Consider the following 23667-nt stretch of genomic DNA (forward strand, 5'->3'; position numbering starts at 1 on the left):
ACTAGCAGAGCAGTTCAATTTGCCTCCAACATTCCGGCTGACTGATTTGAAATGCTAATTATTTGTTTACTATTAACTTGGGCCCCTTCCAGTTATCTCATGTTGTACACCCCAAATCCCACTTGACTATCTTGCTCATCTGTATGTATCTTTCAGTCATGTTCTTTGCAGGTTTATGAAGAAAGGTATGTAAATTGATTGGAGTCGTTATGCAGAGCTCACCCTTACTAAATGTGCTACTTAGCTCTACGTGTTGGATCCTCATTAGCCTGGTTGGCTATTTGCTCTGTTCCTATCTCATTGGGTTTGTCCTCCTTGACACAAAAAAATACTGGAGTGTCGTTTAGTCTTTTAGGCAGCCGTAGACAAGTGTGTGATTCCTACTTATTTCTTTACTTTCTTTTGCCTGCACCAACCTATGGGGTGGTGGAGAAGCAAAGAAACAAACGGAGCAAGAATGAGAACGGAAATACCAGATAGGTGAAAGCTTGTTTTGCCTCCCTGTCTTTAAAACAGACAGTAGCCATGGAGAGATGACCCAGCCAACCCTGACTATCCAGACCCATCCGTACCGGAGCTGCGAGCCGGTGGAAATGTCCTACCCCCGGGGACAGTTCCAGCCAGCCATCCGAGTGGCCGACCTGCTGCAGCACATCACCCAGATGAAGCGAGGACAGGGCTATGGATTTAAAGAGGAGTATGAGGTGAGAGGAACCTTTGCTCACATGAATGAGAAGTTGCACTCACGAAGGACAGATGCTTGGGAGGGGAGGATATCTGGTTTTAAGAGCTTTTCCCTACTGCACTTGCCCTCTTAATCCTTTCCTTTCTCCATCTCATTTCTGTTTATGAGGGTAGGATTTTACAGTGCTAGCAATCTTTGGTGGCCCTCTAGGCTTTACAGTGCTAGCAATCTTGGCCCTCTAGTCCAAAGCAAAGGTGTTTACTACATCAGTAAGATAATGACATTGTGCTCATCCGTTAGCATGTGCCCTCTTTCCCATAAAGAGCAGACAGTAAATATTTAACAGGTGCTGGACTCCATGCAGGACTTGAAGTGCCACAGTCCCTTACTTATTGATAAGCTTTCATTGACACTAGCGCAAGCCAGGCTTGAAGAGAAGGAAGGGGGTTTGCTTGAGCTTTTTGGGACCTCCAAATACCATGTAACAATTGATCAAATTAAATCGCAGCATAATGACTTGAATGCAGAATTGTAAAGGCAAAGGCAAGAACCTTGTGTAGCTAAAGTGAAGGTAGGGTTTTCTAGTATGCTCAGAGCTCTGGCTCGGAATATGGTAGGCTGATGTACGCTTTCAACTCCATGAGAAGTGAAGAGTAAGCTGCAAAAATGAAAGCAGCCCTCTTCCTTAACACCTCTTCACCCCAAGCTGGAATGATCAGGGATGAAATCCAGATAATAAGAAGAAACACAACACTGGGGAGGAGTTGGAAGAGGAATATGCATTTACAGCAGAGAGAACAGAAGAGGGAAATAGCATCAAACATATGTGAGACTTTGCTCTAGCAAGTGATAATTATAATGAATGTAGTAAGCTTGCGGGAAGGCAATAAGCAATTAATATGCATAGTGGCCTTAAAACTACTTAAAAATAACATAACAGCTGTGAAAAATAAGTTACTTAATGAAAACAGCTCACTTTTCCACCCTGCAAGTAAGAGTCCATGGGGTTTATATCATTGATGCTGGGTTTTGCTGTAATTGAGAGGCAATCTTTTCCTGATTGTCACCAGGGAGTATTTTTTTTTATTCAGATGGCATCAAAGATTGTCATAAAAAATGTTTTTGGTAACTGTATGTTAACCAGGTCTACTCAGTCATGCCCCATGATTGAGCACACTAATTAAACTATCAATATAAAGAGCTCTGTTTAATATTTAGAAAGTAATAATTCTCTTAGGAGATGTACTTAGCCCCACCCCACCCCCGGCTTCAATTTTCCATGAATAGTACCCAAAACTACATTCAGCTTAATTACAGATGCCCTAAGATCTAGTTCTTGATGTTCAAGAAGAAAACAGGTGCTGGCATATATGTAATTTTCTGGCACTGGCATTGGTAATTATCAAAATAGCACATTAGCATGAAAAATGTCAGTGCAACTTTCAGCTCCGCAAGTTCTGCCTTTCCCAGAAAGTGCTATCTACATACGTCTATAATGACGATGACATTATATAGATTTGCATAATTCCTTTCTTTACAAGAAATAGCCTAGAGAATGCCACAAGCTCTCAAACCACATGCGCTGTTCTACCCTTCAATCAGGGGTAATTGCCTGAAGTAGCAGTCATTTTCCATGGTGGAATTTGGTTTCCAGAGCATGGGATGCAGGCAGCATTTCAGCTCCAGATAGCTTTCAGCCACCAAAGGCAGGGAGGATGTCAAGGAGTGCTGTAACTCCTGGAAGGTAGGAGGTTTCAGCTGGCTGAGAGTGGCGTCTCAGACTGGAATCTGGAGGAACACAAAGCTGGGTGGTAATTCACAAAGCTGCAAAACTGGCTTTGCAAAACATTTTGCAGAATTGTTGATAAAATCTTGAAAAAGAATTAGGTGTCTCTTTCAAAATGTGTTTTCATACACTAATATCAGTGTCACCTCCAAATATGTTTTTTCTTCTGAGGAGCTGATTTTCTACTTTGCAAATTGATAGCATAAATTACAGTCTATTTAGTGACATGTTACCAAATAATTTTACTCTCATGAAAAATCACTTTGAACAGAGTGTATCAGTCACACGTGACATCTTTTATCTCTGTACGTTCTCATCTCCACTGAGTAACCTGGAAATTACATTCAATATTTGTTTAAAGTAGAGCTTCACCTAGACCATTAGAGCCCAGGCAGCGCATTTTACTGAGGGCATCTAGAAAAAATGTTTCTGCTGCTTGCACCTCGCATGTAACCCCACCTGAGAGGAAAAGCAGGATGTGGTTGAGTAAGTGGTGTCGCTGCTGGTGTGAAATGGATGATAACAGTGTGCGTGTGTGAGCGTGGGAACCTGTCAGCACTTGCTGTGTGTGTGTTATTTTGGGTCTGCCCGCTGCACCTGAGGCCAGAGCGGGGCTCGGGACTTTTGGGCTGCTGCTTCTGTTTAGCAATAAAACGTGTAGATCACAAAGGAGAAGTGTGTCACTGGCACTGGGTGTAGATGGCAGTGCTGGGGATTAGGCGTAGCTATAAACATTTAAGGGGGCACGTTTAGATGTCACCTGTTCCTTTTTCAGCACATATCAGCCCTAATTTGTTGTGAGATGCGGGACTAGTCCCGTCGACTTACTGCGAGCACCAATTACTGGCTACGGAGATCATAAGCTTAAGTATCCAAACTCATTTCCATTATGATTTAGGATGTTGCTAAAGTACGTTCTCCTGCTGCATTACTGAGACCAGTCAGTTATTTTGGATTTTGTGGCTCCTTCCTCAAGTATCTCAGTAGTGAGGGTCTTCAGTTTATTGAAGTCACCCCTGGATTTAACCCTTTCATTTCTGGCTGGCTACACATCTATCTGGTCAAAAGAATAGAACAAATAGGTTCAGGCTATGATGTGACATTGAAAAACAGTTGAAAGCAGGGTGTTGCTGTGGATGCTGTCCTTGGGCAGTGTTGGCTTAAGGCTTTGCTGTGAACCGGAATGGGATGAACTATTTCTTTTCAGGTGTTTTGAGGGGTTTTTGGCCAAAGCAATTTTTAATCCTAGGTCACAGCAGAGTTGTGGGAACAGTTTTGCCACCACAGCTGAGAAGACAGTGACTGCAGGGAGGGGGCCAGGGCTCTGTGATACACTTTGAGATGAGCGGCGAGGCTTTTAATTGATGTTGTTGCCTTTGGCAGCAGTACTGCAGCATCAGGGTGGATCAGTGCAGATGAATGATTCAAGTTTTTGTATTTAAATTAAAAACAAACACTGAACTAACTAAATGCATCCATTGGAAATTTAAATTGGCTTGCAATAAGCCTCAATGTAATGTGAACACTTTAGTTATGTTTGGGCCGTGGTGCTTAGAAAGCTTGATTGAGACAAAGCTGCCTTTTAGGGATCTATCTTTGTAATTTCAGATAAACGGTAGATCAATTTAGTTTAAAAAGCGTCATTGTAACATACATTCCACTACTGGGAAGATATTTCAGCATAAATTGTACAAAACTTCTCTAAAAGAAGAAAAGTAAGGAACGCCTAAAGATCATGTCCAGATTTTTGAAAATTTCTACCTACTGACTACTGCTAACAAATCAAAGACGGACGGGCGAGTGTTTCCTGTGAAATGCGGGTCAAATACCAATGATCTGTCCTGATTTACCATTGCTGATAACACAGAGAGAAACAGAAATATTAACACTATTTACTACTATAGAGGTACTTCTTGTACAAACAAAACCTGAAGGAACAAAATGTTAGCTATGCTCCTCTTATGCAACCAAATTATAATTGGTATTTTTGCCTTTGTATTTTTTATGCTGTTTCTATTCTTGGTGCCGCGTTTTCAGTGGTCTCACAGAAAAACTACTCATGCTGTACCACCCATGTACGTGCAGTTACTCTGATTTGTTCACCTGGTGTAATCTAAAAGTAGGGGTATGAGGCACACCTCTGCAAAGGCAGTTTGTGTTCCTCACCAGCTCGAGCTGTTCTTCCTTGATTCAGAGGTGGATAGCTCTGTGCAAAGCAGAGATTTCTTTGGTATTGAACGAGATAAAAAACCCTGGACTCCTAAATCTTTGGAGGCTATATCAGGCAAATATAAAAACATCAATTTCAATAGTGAATTTTATGTTCAAATCACATGAAAGGATAGGGTTTGTTGAAAAGGGATTTATTGGACCCGAATGTATTTTCTTTGGCCAAGAGAGCGTCTCCCACATGGAAGTCATATTTTTATTTTTTTCTTTTCAAATAGCTATGATTAGATGTCTAATGACTGTTGCTATTCTCTGGTCAATCTGATGTAATCTTACATTAGTGGAAAAATAAGGCATCTTTTTCCTCAGTCTTTGAAGATGAAAATGAACCTTCCTTACCTCTTTTCTTTTACTCGGGGATTTTTTTGTTGTGTGTGGGTTTGTTGGTTGGGTTTGGTTTTTTGTTTTGTTTTTTTTTTTTTTCCTCAGGAGATGAGCTGCTATTTGGAAACAGCTGTCTGTAAAGGAAGTATATGTGTGATCAAAGCCTTCGCCAATTACAGAGTTATTACTCTTTCTCCTGGGCTTTTGAATCAGAACTCACTGTCCCTGTCTTTTGTCAGCGATGCTCGTGGCAGTACTGCAGTGCCTGACATTTTCTGTCCTGGAACCCCTTTGGGGGAAATGCACAACGATCGGGTCTGCCGAGGGTTTGCTCATATTAAGTTTAATTGTAATGTCAGTGTTGTAGATCCTCATAATTGTGTGTCTCTGCTATTGCATTCAGGCACTGTAATAGACCTGGATGGCTTGTGAAGATGAATATAAATTCATTTTCTAGCACAGCTGTGTCAAAGTACCTGCTGCTTGCTAAGGCAGATACGATTCTACAGTGATTGCAGTATAAAACCCCCATAATTCCCTAGGGACCATAAATAATACAATTTATAACTTTGCCATTGTTTTTTCGTAATGTAGGATCACGTTAGGGAGTAGATCTTGGGGGAGGCAGATGGACAGAGGCAATCTGGTGGGAGCTGCTGCTCTCCTTGGCTGGGTTCTCAGCACAGGTCGAGGCTGGGCTGGCTGCAGCTGGTGGCACCCGTTTGCCGCTGGTGGCTTTCTGCCCCGCTGTGGTGCCGGCCGTACCCAGAAAGCTGGTGCCGCTGGTGCTGGCAGAAAGCACTGCTGTGCCTGCTGCTTTGGGCTGCCTGCACTGACATCCCCGACCCCCCTGAGACAGGGAGAGGGATTGTCCTGCTTACAGGCACCTGAGCCACCTTCCGAGGAAGGCATGGGGGTCCTCCAGCCGGACCCCCTGCCAGCTGCCATTTTCCTGGCTCTGCCATTGAGGGTCCTCCCTGGATGTGTCTCAAGGGGAAAGCGGCTCATCCGAGTGTGCTTAGCCCAGCAGGAGGGCCAGGCTACGGGGCAGGGTACCACCGTGTGCTGCCGGCTTCCTTACCCCAGCCTTTCTCAACTAAAAGAGCAGATTTTAGGAAAATTACTGTTTATTTTCATGCTTCAGGAGCATGTTTTGCCTCCTTTTGCCTCTTTTCCATACACATGAGCTAAACCCCTGAGCTTTACTTTTCCCCGAAGAAAACCACTTAGTGATTTGTACTGCATCACCCCATTATTAATATAGAAATAGGTGAAACCACTGTATCTGTTTTCAGCTTAAATATGCAAGACTGAGCGGTATGTTTCAGCCATCTGGGGTTTTTTAAGAGTGTATATACCTGGAACTCCACAAACCCTGCTCTACAGGGAAAATGAGGTTAACCTGTGACTGTGCAGACAGCAACAAATTCCCCTGATCCTTTTAGATCTGAAGTGGCAGGAGGAAAATGATTCTTCACTAGCAGAAGCCAAGAGATGCAAATGGTCTGCACCGAGCTCTGCTTTTTGCATTAGTGGATGTTGCCCTTTCCTCAAGAACAGCTGTTTGCTTGGTTGACTGCTGAATTATGCAGCATCTTTATTTTTGCCCGGTTCAGTCTTCTTAATCCACCTGAAGGCATTGGCCACGTTTTTATAAACACTCCACTATTGTTTATTTTGCAGGCACTACCTGAGGGGCAGACAGCATCCTGGGATACGGCCAAGGAAGATGAAAACCGCAATAAGAACAGATACGGAAACATAATCTCCTGTAGGTGTAAATTCACATTAAACTGAGCTTTCTGTAAGATTTTATATGTATCCTGTGGAAAAGGGTGTGTTTGAGAATCTCACTAAACGTTGGTTTAAAGTGCTGATCATTCAGTAGTTCAATCTGTTGGTTACAGGCTATGTTTCTATGATATTTTTTTATTATTATTTTATGGGGTTTTTCACTGTTTTACGTAAAGTCATTGCATGACTTCACTCTTTTTTACACATTTTCTACTTGCCTAGCTTTGTGCTTAGTGTTTGTAATTTGAGGGCTAAATCCTTTTGTCAGATTTTCGCAGTGGGTGATGATGCCCATTTTCTGTCTATTTTTACTACATAATCCAGAGCTTTCAGTGCCACGAATGGGAGCACAAAAGGAGACGCAGCTATATCCAATTTTTAGACGTGGATCAGAGATCAGATTTTCTCCTTCCTTGTGGTCAGTAACCAGTGGAGCAGTTGCTGCTTGTCCCCAGAGAGCTGGTTTGATGTGAGGGACAAGCTTAGCTTCTGCCTCAGAATCACAATAAGTCAGCTGAAATTGGACTAAAGCTTCTTAGTTCTACTTCTTTCAGTAACCAGTTACTGTTGACGTTATAGGAATATTGATGCATCAGAGAACTGCAGGGCAGTGAAGGACTCCTATAAAACCATTTAGGTCAGCTTTATTCTCCAAGTCAGGACTAGATTCACCTCTGTCACTTTTATCAGATATTTGTGAAGCCTTTCCTAACGATCTCCAAAGCTGAGCTTTCCGCAAGCTCTCCAAGGCAGCTTACCCCACCGTTTCGTTATTCCTTATGATGACTGGGGAGAGGAGGTGTGAGAAGGAATTCTTTTTAAGGGCTGCTGAGCAGCATCAAGTTGGAGAAGCCAGGCCTGAGACCATCTGAACATGAAATAAGAATATACATGAATGTGCCACAGATTTTCATGACTGGGTAAATCTATAGAACTCTGTAAGAGCAAAATTAAGTCACGCTGAGTGATACATTTAGTACTGCATTTTTTCTCAGGTTAAATATGTATTTCCTGGAGAACAGATGTTAATAAAGAATTAAACAAAAAAACCTTGGCCACAAAGAAAGATCATCTCACACATAACTGCTCCTCTCTTTCTTTTAATTCTTGAAAGAAATGATTCATGTACCAGTTTGAGGGGAACGGCATAGAACAGCTCAGTTCAGGGACCATACGGTAAAGATGAAGAAATGTGGAAATGAAGATCAGAACTTTGTGAGCCCTGATCTGATCCCACTTCTACTGCTGGCTTTCTGTGTTGGTTGTGAGCAGGTCACTAGTTCTATCTGTCTTTGTTTCTCCATGTAGAAAATGAAAAGGATAGTACTGGACTTTTACAGTTGGCGAGAACATCGTCTCCCTGAACTTCAGCTTCCTATGAGCTCCACTTCTGTAGCTTTCCTGAATTCTAGTGCCGGAGATATACCTCAAGACTGGGGTTCAATTTACCTGTTTATACGATTAGCTTAGATTAAATTGGTTAATTGCTCTAAGTCAGATGAATCATCAGGATAAGAAATGCACGCTACATTAATGATGGAAGTGTCATAGAGTGATATAAAGAAGGAAATGTGAAAGACTCTTTGTTCCTCTGTGTGATTTTGAGGAAGCAGTTTGTGTAATGTAAAAGTGGAGATGAAAAGAGACGAGACTATGCAACGGACACCATGTAATTTCTGTTGAAGGTGGTCACAAAGAAAACATTGAACTCCAAGTGAAATATGAGAAGAAATTAAGGAAGCAAAATCAAGGAAGATAAATGGGGAGTTATGTGAAGGGAAGGTGTTCACAAAGATGAATTGTTATCTAACGAAGAGTGATGTTAGCCTTTTAGCTATAAATATAAATACAGTAGCAGAACAGATAGGAGGAGATGCACTTGAAAAGGGGAATGCAAATTGTAATCAAAGCTAAGGAAGAGCTATCTGCATGGTATGAGACATCAGAAAAGAAGCTCAAGTTTGAGGACTGTTGGGAAAGATTTCAGAATGAGGTTGAGAGAGTGGGAAGGGATGGATTAAGAAAGAAAGGTAGTGAAAGAGGAAGACTGCAGAAGAGTTGAAGAGAAATAACAAAGTTGAGTGGGTTTTCTTCACTTCAGATGTATATCAGAACAAAGATTCTGAGGAGGAGACAACAGCTCTTCTAAAAGATAGCAAGGAGAATTTAGTAATGAGCAATAAAGAGTGATAAAATGCAGTTAAATCCTTGCTTCATTTTGAAGAGGCTAGGGAGAAGGAAGGGAGGATTCCTAAGGAAGGAGCATGTCATTCATCAGACATTTTCTAAAACCACTGGGAAATTACCGGTAGTGTCGCTGGCTAAGCCTTGAGCCAGACCCTACTGATGGGCGACGTCAGGCAACTTTCCTGAGTAAAGGCAACAACAGGATCCAGAGTAAAGAACTGATAGCAGAGCTGAGAACAGCAGTAGTTCCCTCTAGGCAGATCATGAAAAGGAATTGTGCTCCGTGGGTACAAACTGTGCGAAAGCCTGAGCAGAGCTGGGGGGTGGAAAACGATCACACCCTTAGCTGCTTTGTTGTGCTAGAATTGTAATTGCTGGTAAAACCCAGAGCATGTACTGATTGCTCCTACCAGTTTATTTTGTAAAAGGCTGCAGATAGCAATTAACCTGATTTATTTAACCACAGTTGCCATTTCATCACTCCTGGAACAAGATATCCCATGCCTTTTGGGGAGTGAATTGAAAAGTCAGGTTTTGATCTAACTTTTGTAACTGCTTCAGAGACTTTGTTTAAAACATGGGTTTGTAAGCTCTTGCAATAAGTAGCATTGCTCAGTGAATCACAGCAGATTAGATCTTGTCTTTATGGCCTTCTGGGTAATAGTACACTTACAGGACTGTTTTACTCGGCTCACTGCTTTCCCAGGGCTGTATTAACATCGTGCCTGTATGAAAACCGAGATCTTACTGCCAGCCCCAACATCTGTTGTTCTTATATTTGCAAACCAAAACTGCAGACGAAGCTGATCTGTTCATGGAGAGGAGATGCAAGGAGAGCTCTAACCTCTCCTATGCTTTAAACCCCAGCTTTTCAGGGTTCCCTTCAATCTGCAGCACAGGTATATTTTTTGGAGAAAAGGCAAAAACTAGTGGGCTTAGGGTCTGTATGAGCACAGAAATCCGCTGGTGAGCATGGGAAGATGCCCTGCAACTGCACAGATTTGCTGTGCTGGAGGAAGCTGCCCTACTCAAACTTTTTATTATATCGGCAGAGTCCATGAGCTTTGCTCCTGCACTTTGGGTATAAAAGCTGTAAACACAAGGACAGTTGTGGAGATGCAAGGGTTTTCTTTGTGGGGAAAGGGTAAGTAGTGAATCCATTTGTGTGCTGAAGCAAAATTATTTAATGTGCTTTAGGGCCTAGATATTGAGGTCTTCAAAGTGCATCAGCAAGTGGTTGTTAGGGGAGGGATGTTGAGCTGAACCCATTACTGAGAAGAGAAAACATCCAGAAGCTATATGGGACCTTTGTGTCTATTCTATTTCTCCCCGTCTTGTCCAGATTTAGACCCATTACATTGTAAGACTAAAAACTCTCAGATGAGAGCTGAGACATAAAGACACAAGGGTTGTTTTGCTTTGCCTTGCAGAGGGGCACTTTTTTCGTTTCTTTTCTCCTCCTGAGTGTATTATTAGAGGAGGAGGTCAGCACTGACAGGAGTGCTCATCCTGGTGTTACTTTGGACACATCCCCCACCTGCAGTGAAGCATCTTCCCACTTATGCACCACGGTTGTAAAGTCTTGTAATGGTCCATTAAAAACTGTTGAGTTAATGACAAAAGACAGTAAAGAAATCTGCTGCATTTCCTTTGTGCTCTGAATACCATATGCTTTGGGCTGGAAGACTGCAAATTAATCAGAGAATTTTGTGGTGGAAAAGGTGAACAACAGAGAGAGATTAACGGAGCTTTCAGCTGAAGCACAGGTGGAGAGCACTTCTCGGCCACAGACAGCGATAACGCATAGAATTAAAAAAAACCACATGTCAGTATTAGATTTAGCAAAGAAGACTTTTCATCTTCCAAGTGTTTTTGTTCCATGGTTTCTTCTGTGGTGCCAGAATTCTTGCTTGTCTGTGAAAAGTCCACGGTATGTGATCCTGAGGTGATGGGACATATCACACCTTGCTGTTAAGCAGTTTTCAAGGCACAGTCCATGATCAGTGGGGATAGAAAGAGGACGACAGTGGGTCCTTGAAAAGGCAAATCATCCTTTTGTACCAGAACTGGGTTGAATCTTTTAAAAAGTTGTCTGTGATTTTCCATTGACTGTGCGGGGAACATTGACAGCCAGTTTAGACTAGCTACGTAATATTTAGATGGCGAAAGTTCTGTGAGATTAATGCAGTGCTGGTGACAAAATAAGATGTGGAAAAATTGCAATGATATTTCAAATGATCACTAATGGGAATTTTGACAGAAGTTTGAAATGATAACATTTTTGCACTAAAATGGAAGCACAGTACTTTTTGGTGAAATTCTTGTCATTTTTGAAATCTGTTTTAAGACCAATTTTCATTCAAAGTACTCTTCATTACCAATTCAGAGTTCTGCTAACTTACATACAGACTATAGTAAACAAGGAGAAATAAAATCATTTATACATTTATTAAAATATATTTCTATGTTTTGCAGTTCTGAATGTTACTGACATACAGTTTCATTCTGTTTCTCCCTCCATTTTTAGTTTCTTATAATCCATTCCTAACACATGGTGATACGATGTCTGATAGGTCTACAGAAGAGTTGGGCAACACGTTCATTTCAGTGTGCCGAATATGTAGCTGCCTTGGCTAGTGTAGTCCAGGGGATAGGGTGCAGAATCGGAAATAAATGTTAACCTCATGCTGTTCTTTAAAGAGTTATTTAAAATTTGTAGATGAAAAAAACTTAAGTGCAAGATTGTTACTGCTAATAACATAATAAATTGCATTGGGTTTTGCCCCCTCTCAATTAAAAAAAAAAAGCCAAATCCCAAATAAATTTTGGAGGGAAAAGGGGGATTTATAAGGTAAGTTACTTCATGAACTTTTATCCTGGCTGTGATGGTGAACTTATGAACAAAATTAAAGACACCTTTAAGGCATTGTTAATATTTTGTGTGTTTACCATATACACAGATGTGTGTGTTGGTTTTTTTTTTCTGCTGCACTGTTCACATTTATAAGAGAAATACATCTTTCACAGGAATTAATCTCATTTTTGTAAAATATGCAATGAAATATTTTGAATTCTGTCCTCCTGAAGCAAAGTTCAGCTAAAAGTACCTTTTATTCAGTCCCAAAATATAATTGGACCTAAACCTGAATGTCTCCTTTTTAAAAAAAAATATTTCATTTCCAATGATCATTTCTTCATCCTTTACTGTTTTTCACAGATAGAATAACCATATTTGACTTAAAGCAAAAAAATCCCCCAACAACCAAAACTAGAGAGCATCTTTTCTTTATCCGTAATTGTCTTAAATCTGTAGACTTCTCCTGCCATCTCCTTCTCAGGTCTTTCCCATCTAGCTTCCTCAGGAGGTGTTCAGCCTGTCTGTTTTAAGTTTTTAACTAAAGCGTGGCTCAAAGAGCTGAAACTTAATTTGGGGGTTTGGTTCTATGAAATGAAGAGAGGCAGATTCTTCCTTGAGGGCTAGTCACAGCACTTCAGCAACACTCCGTGCACAGACAGTGTCTTTGTCCCACTTAAAAAATCAACCTGAGATTCTTTTCACTTGTCATCAGGGTCATTTTTGGTCTTTCTGCTTTTTAGTTCTATTGTTGCAATAAGTTAAGACTTCATAACGTTATTATATCATGGCATCACAAGAGGAGTTAGTAAATGTTCCCTTCCCAACCATTCGCTCTAGGGAGGGGGGGTTCTTAGCTTTTGTTCTGTGTGATTCTTAACTAGCTTAGTTTGCTGCCTTGAATTTCAAGTGTGAAATTGTCTGCGGGAGTTTTTGTGTATTTCATCTACGTGTCCGGTTTAATCAGCTCTTTGTCTGTCTTTGTGAATTGCTTTAAGTATAAATTCTTTTGTTGTCTGTCTACCCACATGATTTACTGCAACTCCTAGTGCAGTTGCCTTGAGCGCAGGTAATTGTCTAGAGCTGGGAACGACATCAGCGCTCTGAGAAATATACCTACTTCCACTGCGTCTACAAAGGTTATATTTATTAATACAAATATAACAGAGCTTTTGATTGATTCACCTGCATAACCTTTTCTGAATGCAAATACAGTATTTGATAAATGCAGCAATGTGGTTGTATTTTTTGTGTGTGAAAATCTCACCCAAAGAATGCAAAGAATATGAGAATCATTCCTTTACATAACCCAATGAGTGTTTAATATATATCTAAATCTTGGATTTCAGAACTGTGTGCACATCTGTCATTACAATTATCTGTTTCTACATTTAATTGTCATGACTAAACCCCTTTTTGACTGCAGAATCACACCTCGTATTTTTATGTTTCATTGCTGTGATTCTTTTTAATTGAATGTAAAACATACTTAGGCTCGTATTTTACTAAGTGCTTCTAAACATCAATGTTTAACTGACCAAGGCCTATGGTCTATACAGCTGGTAGAGGGGAAATAAATTTAATGGACTCGATATTATACTACTTTTAAAAAATCCTTTAAAAATGAGCCCGGCATGGCCAGCAGTGACCTCTGTAACCCAGTAGCCTTTGCCAAGCAACTGGCCCTTAAGTAGCAGTTCTGCAATGAATCGCACGCCAGTGCTGGGATTGCCAGACCAGATCAGACCAACAGCCCAGCTCGCGCCGTATCTCCTGTGACAGAGCCCAGCACCAGCTGTTCCAGGGAAAGATCAAAATATTCCCTTGGTGGAACATCATGACATAATCTGCCTGCTGGGGTAGTTCCTTTATGCATTGAGCTGTAGAGCATGCTGGGAGATGAAAAGATTGATATCTAGTATATTATTGCCTTATTTAAAGTAACTTTGAACATCCTCAAAACCATGAATGTTTCTAATTTGGGGGGGAAGGTGTTTCAGGTTTTTTTTGTGTTGTGGGTTTTTTTGGGTTTTTGTTGGTTTTTTTTTTTAGCACTGCCTCGATGCCGTTTTGCTGCCAAGTTCCATGGGCTGGGTAAAGGAAAAGTGCTTTGATTTCCTTCAGTGTTTCCTTTTAGATTTCTGGGTCACCCCTTTTCTGACTTGCAGGATTTCATTTGCTGGTTTACCCTCCTTAATTTCTTATACCTCTGTCATATTTTTATCCTGATCTTGACAGTTTTAGCTCTTGCCTCAGTTTCCATAGACCAGATTAAGCCAGGGAGGCTGTTACTTCCAAGCATGAAGATGGCTTTTATCATGGATATACATCCTGAACAGATCTGTCCCAAGACCCCCAAACCAAGCAACAATTGTGGTCTGTCTAAAAGCTCTATAAGGATTATGGTGACAGCTGAGAATTTAATGAACACAGAGAATGAATGAACACTAAGCTAAGGATCTAAATGTTATATCTTAAACACAAGAGAAAAGGCTTGTAGGAACAGGAATACCTGTGATATCCCTTTTTTTGTTGTTTGGGGGGGGGTGTGTGTGTGTGTTTTTGTTTGTTTTTTTTTGTTTTGTTTTGTTATTGTAAGTATTCAATTACCCACTTGCAGGAATCACCAGATAAAATAAAACACTTGGAAACTCCTCTTTATCGTTACTGTCACTTTTTTTTCTTTCCTTCTTTCAGATGATCATTCAAGAGTGAGATTGCAACTGCTGGATGGGGACCCTCACTCTGACTACATAAACGCCAATTACATAGACGTAAGGCTCCTGGACATTCCCCCTATGACAAACACTCCTGCTGACAAGTCTGCTTATGAATTTGGTGCATCTGACATATGGACAGACTGGTGATCTGATATGAGTGACAGCTGAACATTATATAAACACCGTGTTGTGACAGGGAGAAGGTTCTCGGTCTCAGTTTATTCTGTCTGACCAATCTGGACAGATGGAGATTTCCTGTATTTGACAGATCCACCAACAGAACTGGAATGTGTGCTAAACGATGTATGCAGAAATCAATATCAGCCCTTTGCAATAGCATTAGTAGATATCTGAGACGTATCTACTTCTTACAAAGTTGTAGTGCAGAAGGCATGTAAATAGATTGAAATTTATTTTTTTTTAGTGTTGTAAAATAACATTCTAAAAGCAGCCTCCCTTCTACACAGGGAATGATCAAATGAGCATGTGTTTCTTGTATGCATCTTTGAAACATTAGGGGCATGACAGTGTTCACAAGAGTTTCGTTAAATGATGAAAAATACACCTAATAAAGTTACATGAGACTGATCCACAGCATTTTCATACAGATGCACATGCATACCTTTTTTTTCAGACAAGAAAGTGCAGCTTTCAGAGTTGCCCACAGCTTAGTTATAGGATTGTGTTTTCCTGAAGAAATCAATACTATCCTAATCCTGTTTTCTCTTTGGCATAATGAGATCTTATCATTCAGCCTGAGTGAGATACCATCACTTCAGACCTCATCGGGCAACATAGTTGCCTGTCTTCATTCATTCAATAACCAGTGTTAGTACACTGTTAAGAGTGCAGCAGTTGTTGGTACCCAGAGGGTATAAAATACATGGTGTGCTTTGTCTCAACTGTGATCTCGCAGTGTCACATATTTTCTTTTCTTCCAGGGTTACCACCGGCCTCGCCATTACATTGCAACTCAAGGCAAGTTCATTCTTGTATGTCTCTATAGTTGTAAAACCACTGCTGTTTTAAACTGTTGTAAGAGCTGTTTATAAAGTGACGTCTTCTATTTTGGAGAACATCTGAAAACTTTGTAAGAGGTAAGAAGGGAAGGGTACAGGATGTTCCAAGATCTTTAAGGCACTCTAATGCAAAACCTCAGCTACAGGAATAAAAAATGCTACAGACTTAGAGGTGGCAGTACAATCTAGAATGTGTCCCTTGTGCATCAAGTATGAGATTAGGACTAAAATGGACTTTATGGATCTTGGATTTACCTTCTGGAGTGAAATTGCTTGAGGAGGGCGGTATGAATAAACCTGTGACTGATGAACTTTCGGTTACTATGAACTGGTAGGAAATGCATTTGAACACCACCTTCTGTAAGGTAGTTGATGAGTTTCTTAAGCCAGGGAGGAGAAGAAAAAAAAAAAAGAAAAAACACAATTCAACGCTGAGAGTTAGATGAAAAACCACCTTAGTCCTGTTCTTTACGACAGGGTGCTGTTTTCCTGCATCACTGGCCAAACTCTTATGCCATGACAGCTTCCTCTACCATTACTTGTCCTCATTTTTTGTGCCTACCTTACCTGCACATGGGATGTTCACACACATGACTCTATTCTTAAATTCTGCTTTGTGACTTCACTGCTGGCTTGTCCCTGTTTAGAAGAGTAAAGAAACATGTTAGAGTAGAACTGGCATTTGAGGATGTGTAGGTAAAGGGAATGCAGCAAGGCAGAGAACGTGGAGGTTGGACAGAGTGGGTGTAAGGAACCCATGGGAGGATCTCATTGACACTGTAGAAGAGAGGAAGGAAACAAGGTCAGAGACAGGCTGTAGGCTAACAAACCTCTTGTGAGCGCTGGCTGTTTGGCTGCTGGAACCTGAAATATTTCTCTATAGGGGAACTTCAGACTCAATGTTTCCTTCTTCCTTTGTAATTAATAAATAAAGTGTGTGGAGGAATTTTAGTGGTGCATGAGGTACAAATTTTGATACAGCCTCAATTACAGAGTCACTGCAGGGTACATCCATGTCCCATCACTTATACATGATTATCTACTGGAGCCATCTCGAATACTTACAGCGCAGCCATCACCTTTGTTCCCAGTGTGCTAGAACCTTTAACAACCCCTGTAGGAAGTGCCTAATCTCTTAAAGAGCTCCAAGCTGTTTGTGTCTGTAACCCCAAATCGCAGAGCAATGCTGTGAAAGGGAGAGTAGGATCCTGTGGGTACAGGGCAATGGTTGTGGAACAGCTGAAAAAGAGTTGTTGGCATTTGATACACTCTCTTAAGATGTCCTTTTGTCTTTTCTCCTGCCCCAGGGCCGATGCAAGAGACAGTGAAGGATTTCTGGAGAATGATTTGGCAAGAAAACTCTGCCAGTGTTGTCATGGTCACCAACTTGGTGGAAGTGGGCAGGGTAAGGGTACCACTTTCCCAACCTATAAAACCAAACCACCACTGAGTATAAGATGTTCAGGGCAGCTCAGCAATTGAAAAGCCTTTTGCTTACTGTAGTAAAGGAATGAATTAAGCCACTCTGGGTTTTCCTCTGAAATGTTAGATTTTGTAATACTTAGCTGCTTCCCTTCTAGGCTAATAAGGATCGTGTTCCTGGTGTAAGTCTCGGCTTTAGCAGAGTTATACAAATTTATGCTAGCTGAGAAGCTGTCTCCTTTTTCAGTACAGAAGGAAAAATGTACTTTGTAATAATTATTCTTTATCTGTGTAATTTGAATACATCTCTACCCACAAAAATCTGGAGGGGCCAGAATGTGTGACTGGTGTTCAAACTGTCAAAAGAGCTCTTTAAATGACAGTTCAAAGCCCGGTGTTTCCAGTCACTTCAGAAGATGATGTTCCGTGGTGGTATGAGGTTGTGCACAGCTGGATCCTGGGGCCACCCAGCAGCACTGGCCTCCTCAACACCCACCTTCTCACTCTCTTGGGTTCAGATGAGCCAGAAGTCCCTGTGTCAGCACAAGGCAGTTGCTAAAGCCCATGACGGGAGCGAATGTGAATAACTCAAATGACATAGGCTAGACTTTATAAAAAAAGGCATGCCTGGGTGACTTTCCCCAGCATATTGTTCCCACTCCTGGTGGTCTTTGGTTTAGAGACGTCCTCAGCCAGAAGCTGGAGCCCTTAAAAGTTTTGTCCTGATGTTTATCACCTTCCATTGCTTTGGTACTAAGAAAAATTTCAATTATAGTTTACTCACAGCCGTAGTAATTCAGCTGCTTTGGGTTTCATTTCCTTTAGATCTCGTGGTTGGATGCCAGCTGGTTCTGTTCATTTATTGTTATTCTATTTTACCTTCTACTGACACTTTTTGAAATAAACACCTCTGTGTAAAAAGCCCAACAAACCTACATTAATCTTTTTTTAATATTTATAAACCCTCTTCTGGTTATGACTGGAACTGGATCATGAAACCTGGTTCACAGTAGCTAATTGCTTCAGCTTTTAAAGGTACAGTTCTACTCTTTCATGCTACAGCATTTAATAATTTGGTAGTGTTTGTTAGCCTAAATATCCCTTCTAGACCTTCACAGCCTTGGCTATAATGTCTACTATTAGTTTTGCACATGGCTTCTAAAAGCGGCTAAGCTTGGGTTATGTTTACTTGATCAGGAGATTTCTTTCTCAAGCCTTAGCTGAGATCTGTGACAGCTGGTCAAATGTCGAATTTGTGTCCTCATCTGATAAGGAAAGCTTACAGTCAAACAATTTTAATGTATCAACAGGTATCTCACAGTCCCTGTGAAGTGAAATTCTTTGGCTAAACAGAGTTACAGTAGCAATAGCAAGACCCTGGAGTTTTCTTAAAGGGGATGGTGGCAGTGATGGCCAGCTATTCTGTAAACCTGACGGATGGTCAGGGCGTGTATGTAAATTTAAGGAAGGCTATTTTAAAGAAGAAGTGCAAAAGGCATCCTCTTCCATTTGTATAGACAACAGAGGAAACGGGGGGGAAAAATCCTCCCTGTGGTTTCTATGTGCGGTAAAAGAATTGTGATCTGATTTATGCAGGTAATTTTGATAAGGTCTGTACATCAGAAGAAAGACCAATTTGTGTTGGCTTCAGCTTGTAAGCGGTGTAAAATGTAGGTCAGCTCTGACTGAGCTGGAGCCAGTTCTTCTCAATATTTCCTTTTTTCCCCTCAGGTAAAGTGTGTTCGGTACTGGCCAGATGACACAGAGGTCTATGGAGATATTAAAGTCACATTAATTGAGACAGAACCATTGGCAGAGTATGTCATACGCACATTTACTGTACAAAAGGTAAGGAAATCTTCAGTCAGCTGAAATTTTGATACAAAACTTAAAATCCATGTTCAGAAATGTGAGCTCTGGGAAAGATATGCAGAATGCTCTTGGAGATGAGAGCTGTTACTATTTGGACAGGTTTCACTTCAGAAACCTAAATTTTTGACAGAGGTTCCAATTTTGGACAAATGATTTTACATGAACATCTTGATGTAGCCACAAAAGTAGAATCCACAGTGCATGAAGTTTAAATGCATCCAAAAGCCGGCAGACAGTTGACGGTGTGCCAGGAATAATAACTGTCATGTTTCACAGTGGCAAATTACAGATGAAAAAAGGTGTCAGTTAAACTTGATGCCAGGTAGGGTCCCCTTTCAACAGAAATAAAAATATAATAAAGAGAGGAGTGTAAAAATTATCCCCAAATTGGCAGGATTTGTAAGACTTTTGTTACTTGTAATTAGAAATTGGAACTCTAAGTGTCAGAGTATTCCAGGTCTGTCCAAATTACTCTCCAAACACTCAGTAAGTGGTTTTAAAGCTTTTCAAAAATTCCTGCTAAATGAACTTCAGCCACACTGGGAATATTGTTCCAGTTTTCTAATACATTAGCTCCATATTTCATTAAATCACTGAAAAACTTGGTAAGAGATGCCAATGCCAGAATCTGACAGTTAGAGGACCTGTTGCTGGATTCCACCTACCTTTCCCGTACGATAAAATGTCACAGCCAGCTGATGCTTCTGTGTCGCCCTTTGCAGGGCATGTACAAGTAGTGTCAGTTGTCATGTAACAGCCTCACCAGAAAAGCAAAGTGCTGGGTCTGGGTACCAGTTTCTGCCTTCTTCATCACCAGCTGTATTCTCAAAGTGCGGGTTTTTTTTGGCAGGAGATGGCAGAAAGTCTGCAATTGCCTGGGGTGTGCCCACTCTCTAGGTGTTCATTCCCCAGGCTGTTACTTCATTGCCTCAGAAAGGGTTTAAGTTTGGTGGTTTATGGCCATAACACTAAAAGAGGCTGGATAAATGCAGCCGTGGTGTGATAGGGCTGAAGTCATCCTTTAAAGTTGTTTAATTTCCTGGGTGTGAATTGTAAGACTGCTGGTTTGAATTGGGAGCTGGCATTCAGCTTCGTAATCCTTAGCTGTGTGTTACCCACTTCGTTTGTAATTGGAGTTCAGCTTGAAATCTCTCGGCGTGAGAAGCGGCATAGCACACATCCCACGTGGAATGAGAGAGAGCTCGATGCTTGCTCAGCCTCTGCGTGAGGTAGAGGAGCAGTGAGCAGAATACACTGATTGCCATCTGATAGAAGAAAAATAAGAGGCTGTGTTGTCTCCTCAGAAAGGCTACCATGAGATCCGAGAGATTCGGCAGTTCCACTTCACCAGCTGGCCGGACCACGGGGTTCCTTGCTATGCCACAGGCCTCCTGGGCTTTGTTCGCCAAGTGAAGTTTCTCAACCCGCCGGAAGCAGGACCCATTGTGGTACACTGCAGGTATGCCAGCTCTTTGTCTGAGCCTTTCCTGCAGCGGCTTTTTCAGCTTTTTTTTCATTTTTTTTATTCTCATCTGGCAATAATCAACTATGTTTTGTTTGTTAAAGAGTATAATTTGTGGGCTTCACCAGGAAACAAAGTGGAATTTTATTTTCTTTTCTAAAGTGGCAGCTCTGGAGCCTAACTGAATTGGAGATGAAATAAAGAGGTCAGAGAAGGTCATTCAAATGGAGAAGACTCTCTGGTGGCCTGTAGTCTCTTAGATGTTCATAGCAGGAAAGTAGTAAATATCTGGGACAGTCATTCCAGTTGTTATCTACAGCAGACCTCACGGGGCAGAAGGGACAATGCCTACAAAAAGACAAGGAATTTTAAAGCAACTTTGCTTTTCCATAGCCACATGCACTGCAGTTCAGCTTTGTCCTGGCACCAGCAGCCTTACCTGAGCCATTAGCCTGCCTTGGGTCTGGATGCCAACCGTTGTGCATCCTGGCCTCCTCAAAGCCCAGGAGCTGGAAGGGGAATGTCAGACTTAAAAATTTGCCCAGTGCCTTCCAGCTAGTAAATAAAAGGGGAATGTCAGAGGAATCCTTGCTGCTTGGTTTACAGTTGTGAAAATTCAGATATTGAATCCCATGCGTGCTAACTCCCTGGCTGCTGCTGTCACTGGTGAGGGCTCTTCTGCACCCTTTTCTTTCCACTGAGCTTAAAGCCCAACTGTGCAAGATGCTATATGGATATGCAGAAGTGTCCTTGAGGCAAAGAACTCATGGCGTGAAGTGTGATCGGGCACGCTGTGGAGGGTGGGAGACCAGGCACGCACACAGCCTGGCATCACAGTTAGGTTTTGCAATGATGCAAAATTGCAAGGAAAGGTTTTGCTACAAAACCCAAATTTGGGTTTGTTGCAGCTGCTTCTGCAGTGCTCAGGGCACGTGTCTTATGGCGGAGACGTGGCTGGAGCAGGGCTGTGAGAGCAGAGCGAGCTGTCCCAAAGACTCACCCCCAATACGTCCACAGACACTCACCGCTGAGTGCCGTGCTGTGTGATCAGGGAGAGGGACAGAATACATCCCACACAGACTTTAGAAAGGAAAATCAATTAGGTCTTACCTTTTTCAAACAGATTTTGGGGTGGGTGGGTGTTTTTTGTTTTGTTGGGGTTTTTTAGCAAGTAGTAAATCAGTTTTACAATAAAATGCAGCTAAGCCTGAGGAGCTGGCAGGAGGGAATTCATTTAGAGCTCAGGGCCTGAATTTGCTACCTTGGTGCAGTGACATGGGTCTGGCCCTGGAAGGAGTCCGAACCTGATACATTGTCACCAAGAAAGCAAGGAGAAATTTTTCATCCTTCACATTTTAATGAATAAATGCCATTTCCTCTCCGTTATTTATCTGCTTTTGAATTTTAATGACTTGCTTTAAGTGGTAATTACCAAATTCTCCCTACCGATGCCTGGCTGGATAATATCGCTGTTCGATATTTATGAAGTGCCAGGATTCTCTAAATATAGAAATGTTATAACTATTTGTTAAAATTCTGAAAAGCTGTGAGATAAAGGGAGAGGAAATGCCACTTATTCATTAAAATTCTACAAATGAAAAATATCTTCCCTCTATTCAGCAGTTGATTAATCTGGTCCATTAATTTATGGTCATTCATATCTCGTTGCTTTCGGCTCTGCTGGAGTTTTCATGCAACTGAAGTTTCCCTGATCTGAGCTGAGTTTTCCTTCTTCCTTTGGAGTAATGTGAAGAGATGTTCTCCTCTCTCTATCCTTCACACCTAAACAACTTGGATGATTTCCCAGGAGGGAAGGAGGGCACAGTGACAACACAGTTTTGCAGGAGATGGTCCAATTCTCACAAGCAGCAGGGGGCTCTAAACTGAAAGTTTTGAGTAGCCTCGAGCTCCTTCCTCTGCAATTTTACAATCCACAACAAGAAATCACCCTCCTCGGGACCCAATATCCTCTGGATTAAAAAGGGAAAAGAAATGTTTGAAGTGGAAGACTGAGCCCCTTTCAATATGGCCACTTGAGTAAACATGTGCATGCCTTTTAAAGAGTCCCATGGCAGAAAATTTCTGGAATTGTGTCTATTTGCAGCCTGGAGCCTGCTCTCCCACATCCCGTGTGATGAGAGGTGTGCAGGTGAAACAACCTGTACAATCATGAAGGTTATTTTCATGGAGTATTTTTTTTCGTTGATAAGAACACAATTTTTTTTTTTTTCCTGCTCCCTGGGTCCATTTCCCTTTCAGGAAAGATTCTTTCACCTCATTCTCTGAAATCCTAAGCTAATTTAGCTACACACAAGAATCATCCCAATAGGAAGAGGGAAGCAGCTTCCAAGAGAAGACAGATGTGTCTGTGATAAGAGTTCTTTTCTCCTCCATAGAGCCCTGCCTCTCCACGGTCCCTTGATCATGCAGACCCTCATGGTTTTTTCTTTTTTCTTTTTCCTTTTTTTTTTTTTTTTTTCTTAGCGCTGGGGCTGGGAGAACAGGGTGCTTTATTGCCATCGACATCATGCTTGACATGGCAGAGAACGAAGGTGTGGTGGATATATTTAACTGTGTGCGAGAGCTGCGATCCCAAAGGGTCAATTTGGTACAGACGGAGGTAGGTGCCAGCAGGTCTCCTCTGACAAGGTGCTGCTTTTCTGTCAGCTTCTCTGCTCAACAGGAGCCCAGCAATTCATTAAGTCAAAACTTGCTTGCTCTGTGATGTGATTATACAGAACTTTTTGTAGCTAAGCATGTCCAGATGTGCACCAAATCACATTTACTGGCAGCTACTCAGGGCCTGCAAGACAGAAGAGCAAACCTTGAAGTTTTTCTCTTAGCATTGTTGATTAATTTCGTTCTCACAGTAGAAAAAAGCTAGGTCCTGAATCCTCTCATGACTCATTCATAGGTATACTGCAGACTTCAATAGCACCTACTTTATATCAATTGCAAGCTAAACAAATGAAACATCCTTGAATCAAGCTCTGGGTGCTGATTAAGCAAGCTGCTCCATCACATAGCGTCTAGCAGCTGCGCAAACTGCTGTGGAACGTTACTCTGCTGCACAGGTTGTATGCATGTGCTTCAACGCCTTCCCCTCCTGAGGGACAGGACAATAGCCTGCAACAGAGAAGCGTTTTTAACTTTGTTGGACTTCTCCTATCCAGTTCAGGGAATGAGCTTTACCCGGGATACCAAGAGTCCAGAGGTTTTGAAAAGACAGATGGAGCAGACACGTTAGCGCAGTTGTTTCTCTGGCGTTATCACAGGTCCAAAGCGCAATCCGTTCCTGACCGCCGCCTCGTGA

The 23667-nt window shown here is 41.7% G+C and overlaps 1 protein-coding gene across 4 annotated transcripts in view; it reads left to right on the plus strand.

The window, feature by feature from the left end:
- The window catches only part of PTPRT (protein tyrosine phosphatase receptor type T), a 467104-nt gene that overhangs the window by 418262 nt on the left and 25175 nt on the right, over nucleotides 1–23667 (plus strand). For all 4 annotated transcript variants that reach the window (XM_080405963.1, XM_080405961.1, XM_080405964.1 and 1 more), the window contains 8 exons: nucleotides 517–704; nucleotides 6708–6795; nucleotides 14557–14633; nucleotides 15521–15557; nucleotides 16906–17003; nucleotides 18752–18868; nucleotides 20197–20351; nucleotides 22839–22974. In XM_080405963.1, the coding sequence (XP_080262089.1) occupies nucleotides 517–704; nucleotides 6708–6795; nucleotides 14557–14633; nucleotides 15521–15557; nucleotides 16906–17003; nucleotides 18752–18868; nucleotides 20197–20351; nucleotides 22839–22974 (896 nt within the window). The remainder of the gene's footprint in view (nucleotides 1–516; nucleotides 705–6707; nucleotides 6796–14556; nucleotides 14634–15520; nucleotides 15558–16905; nucleotides 17004–18751; nucleotides 18869–20196; nucleotides 20352–22838; nucleotides 22975–23667) is intronic.

The sequence above is a fragment of the Falco punctatus genome, assembly GCF_963210335.1.
Source record: "Falco punctatus genome assembly, chromosome: 10".
NCBI classification, from domain to species: domain Eukaryota; kingdom Metazoa; phylum Chordata; class Aves; order Falconiformes; family Falconidae; genus Falco; species Falco punctatus.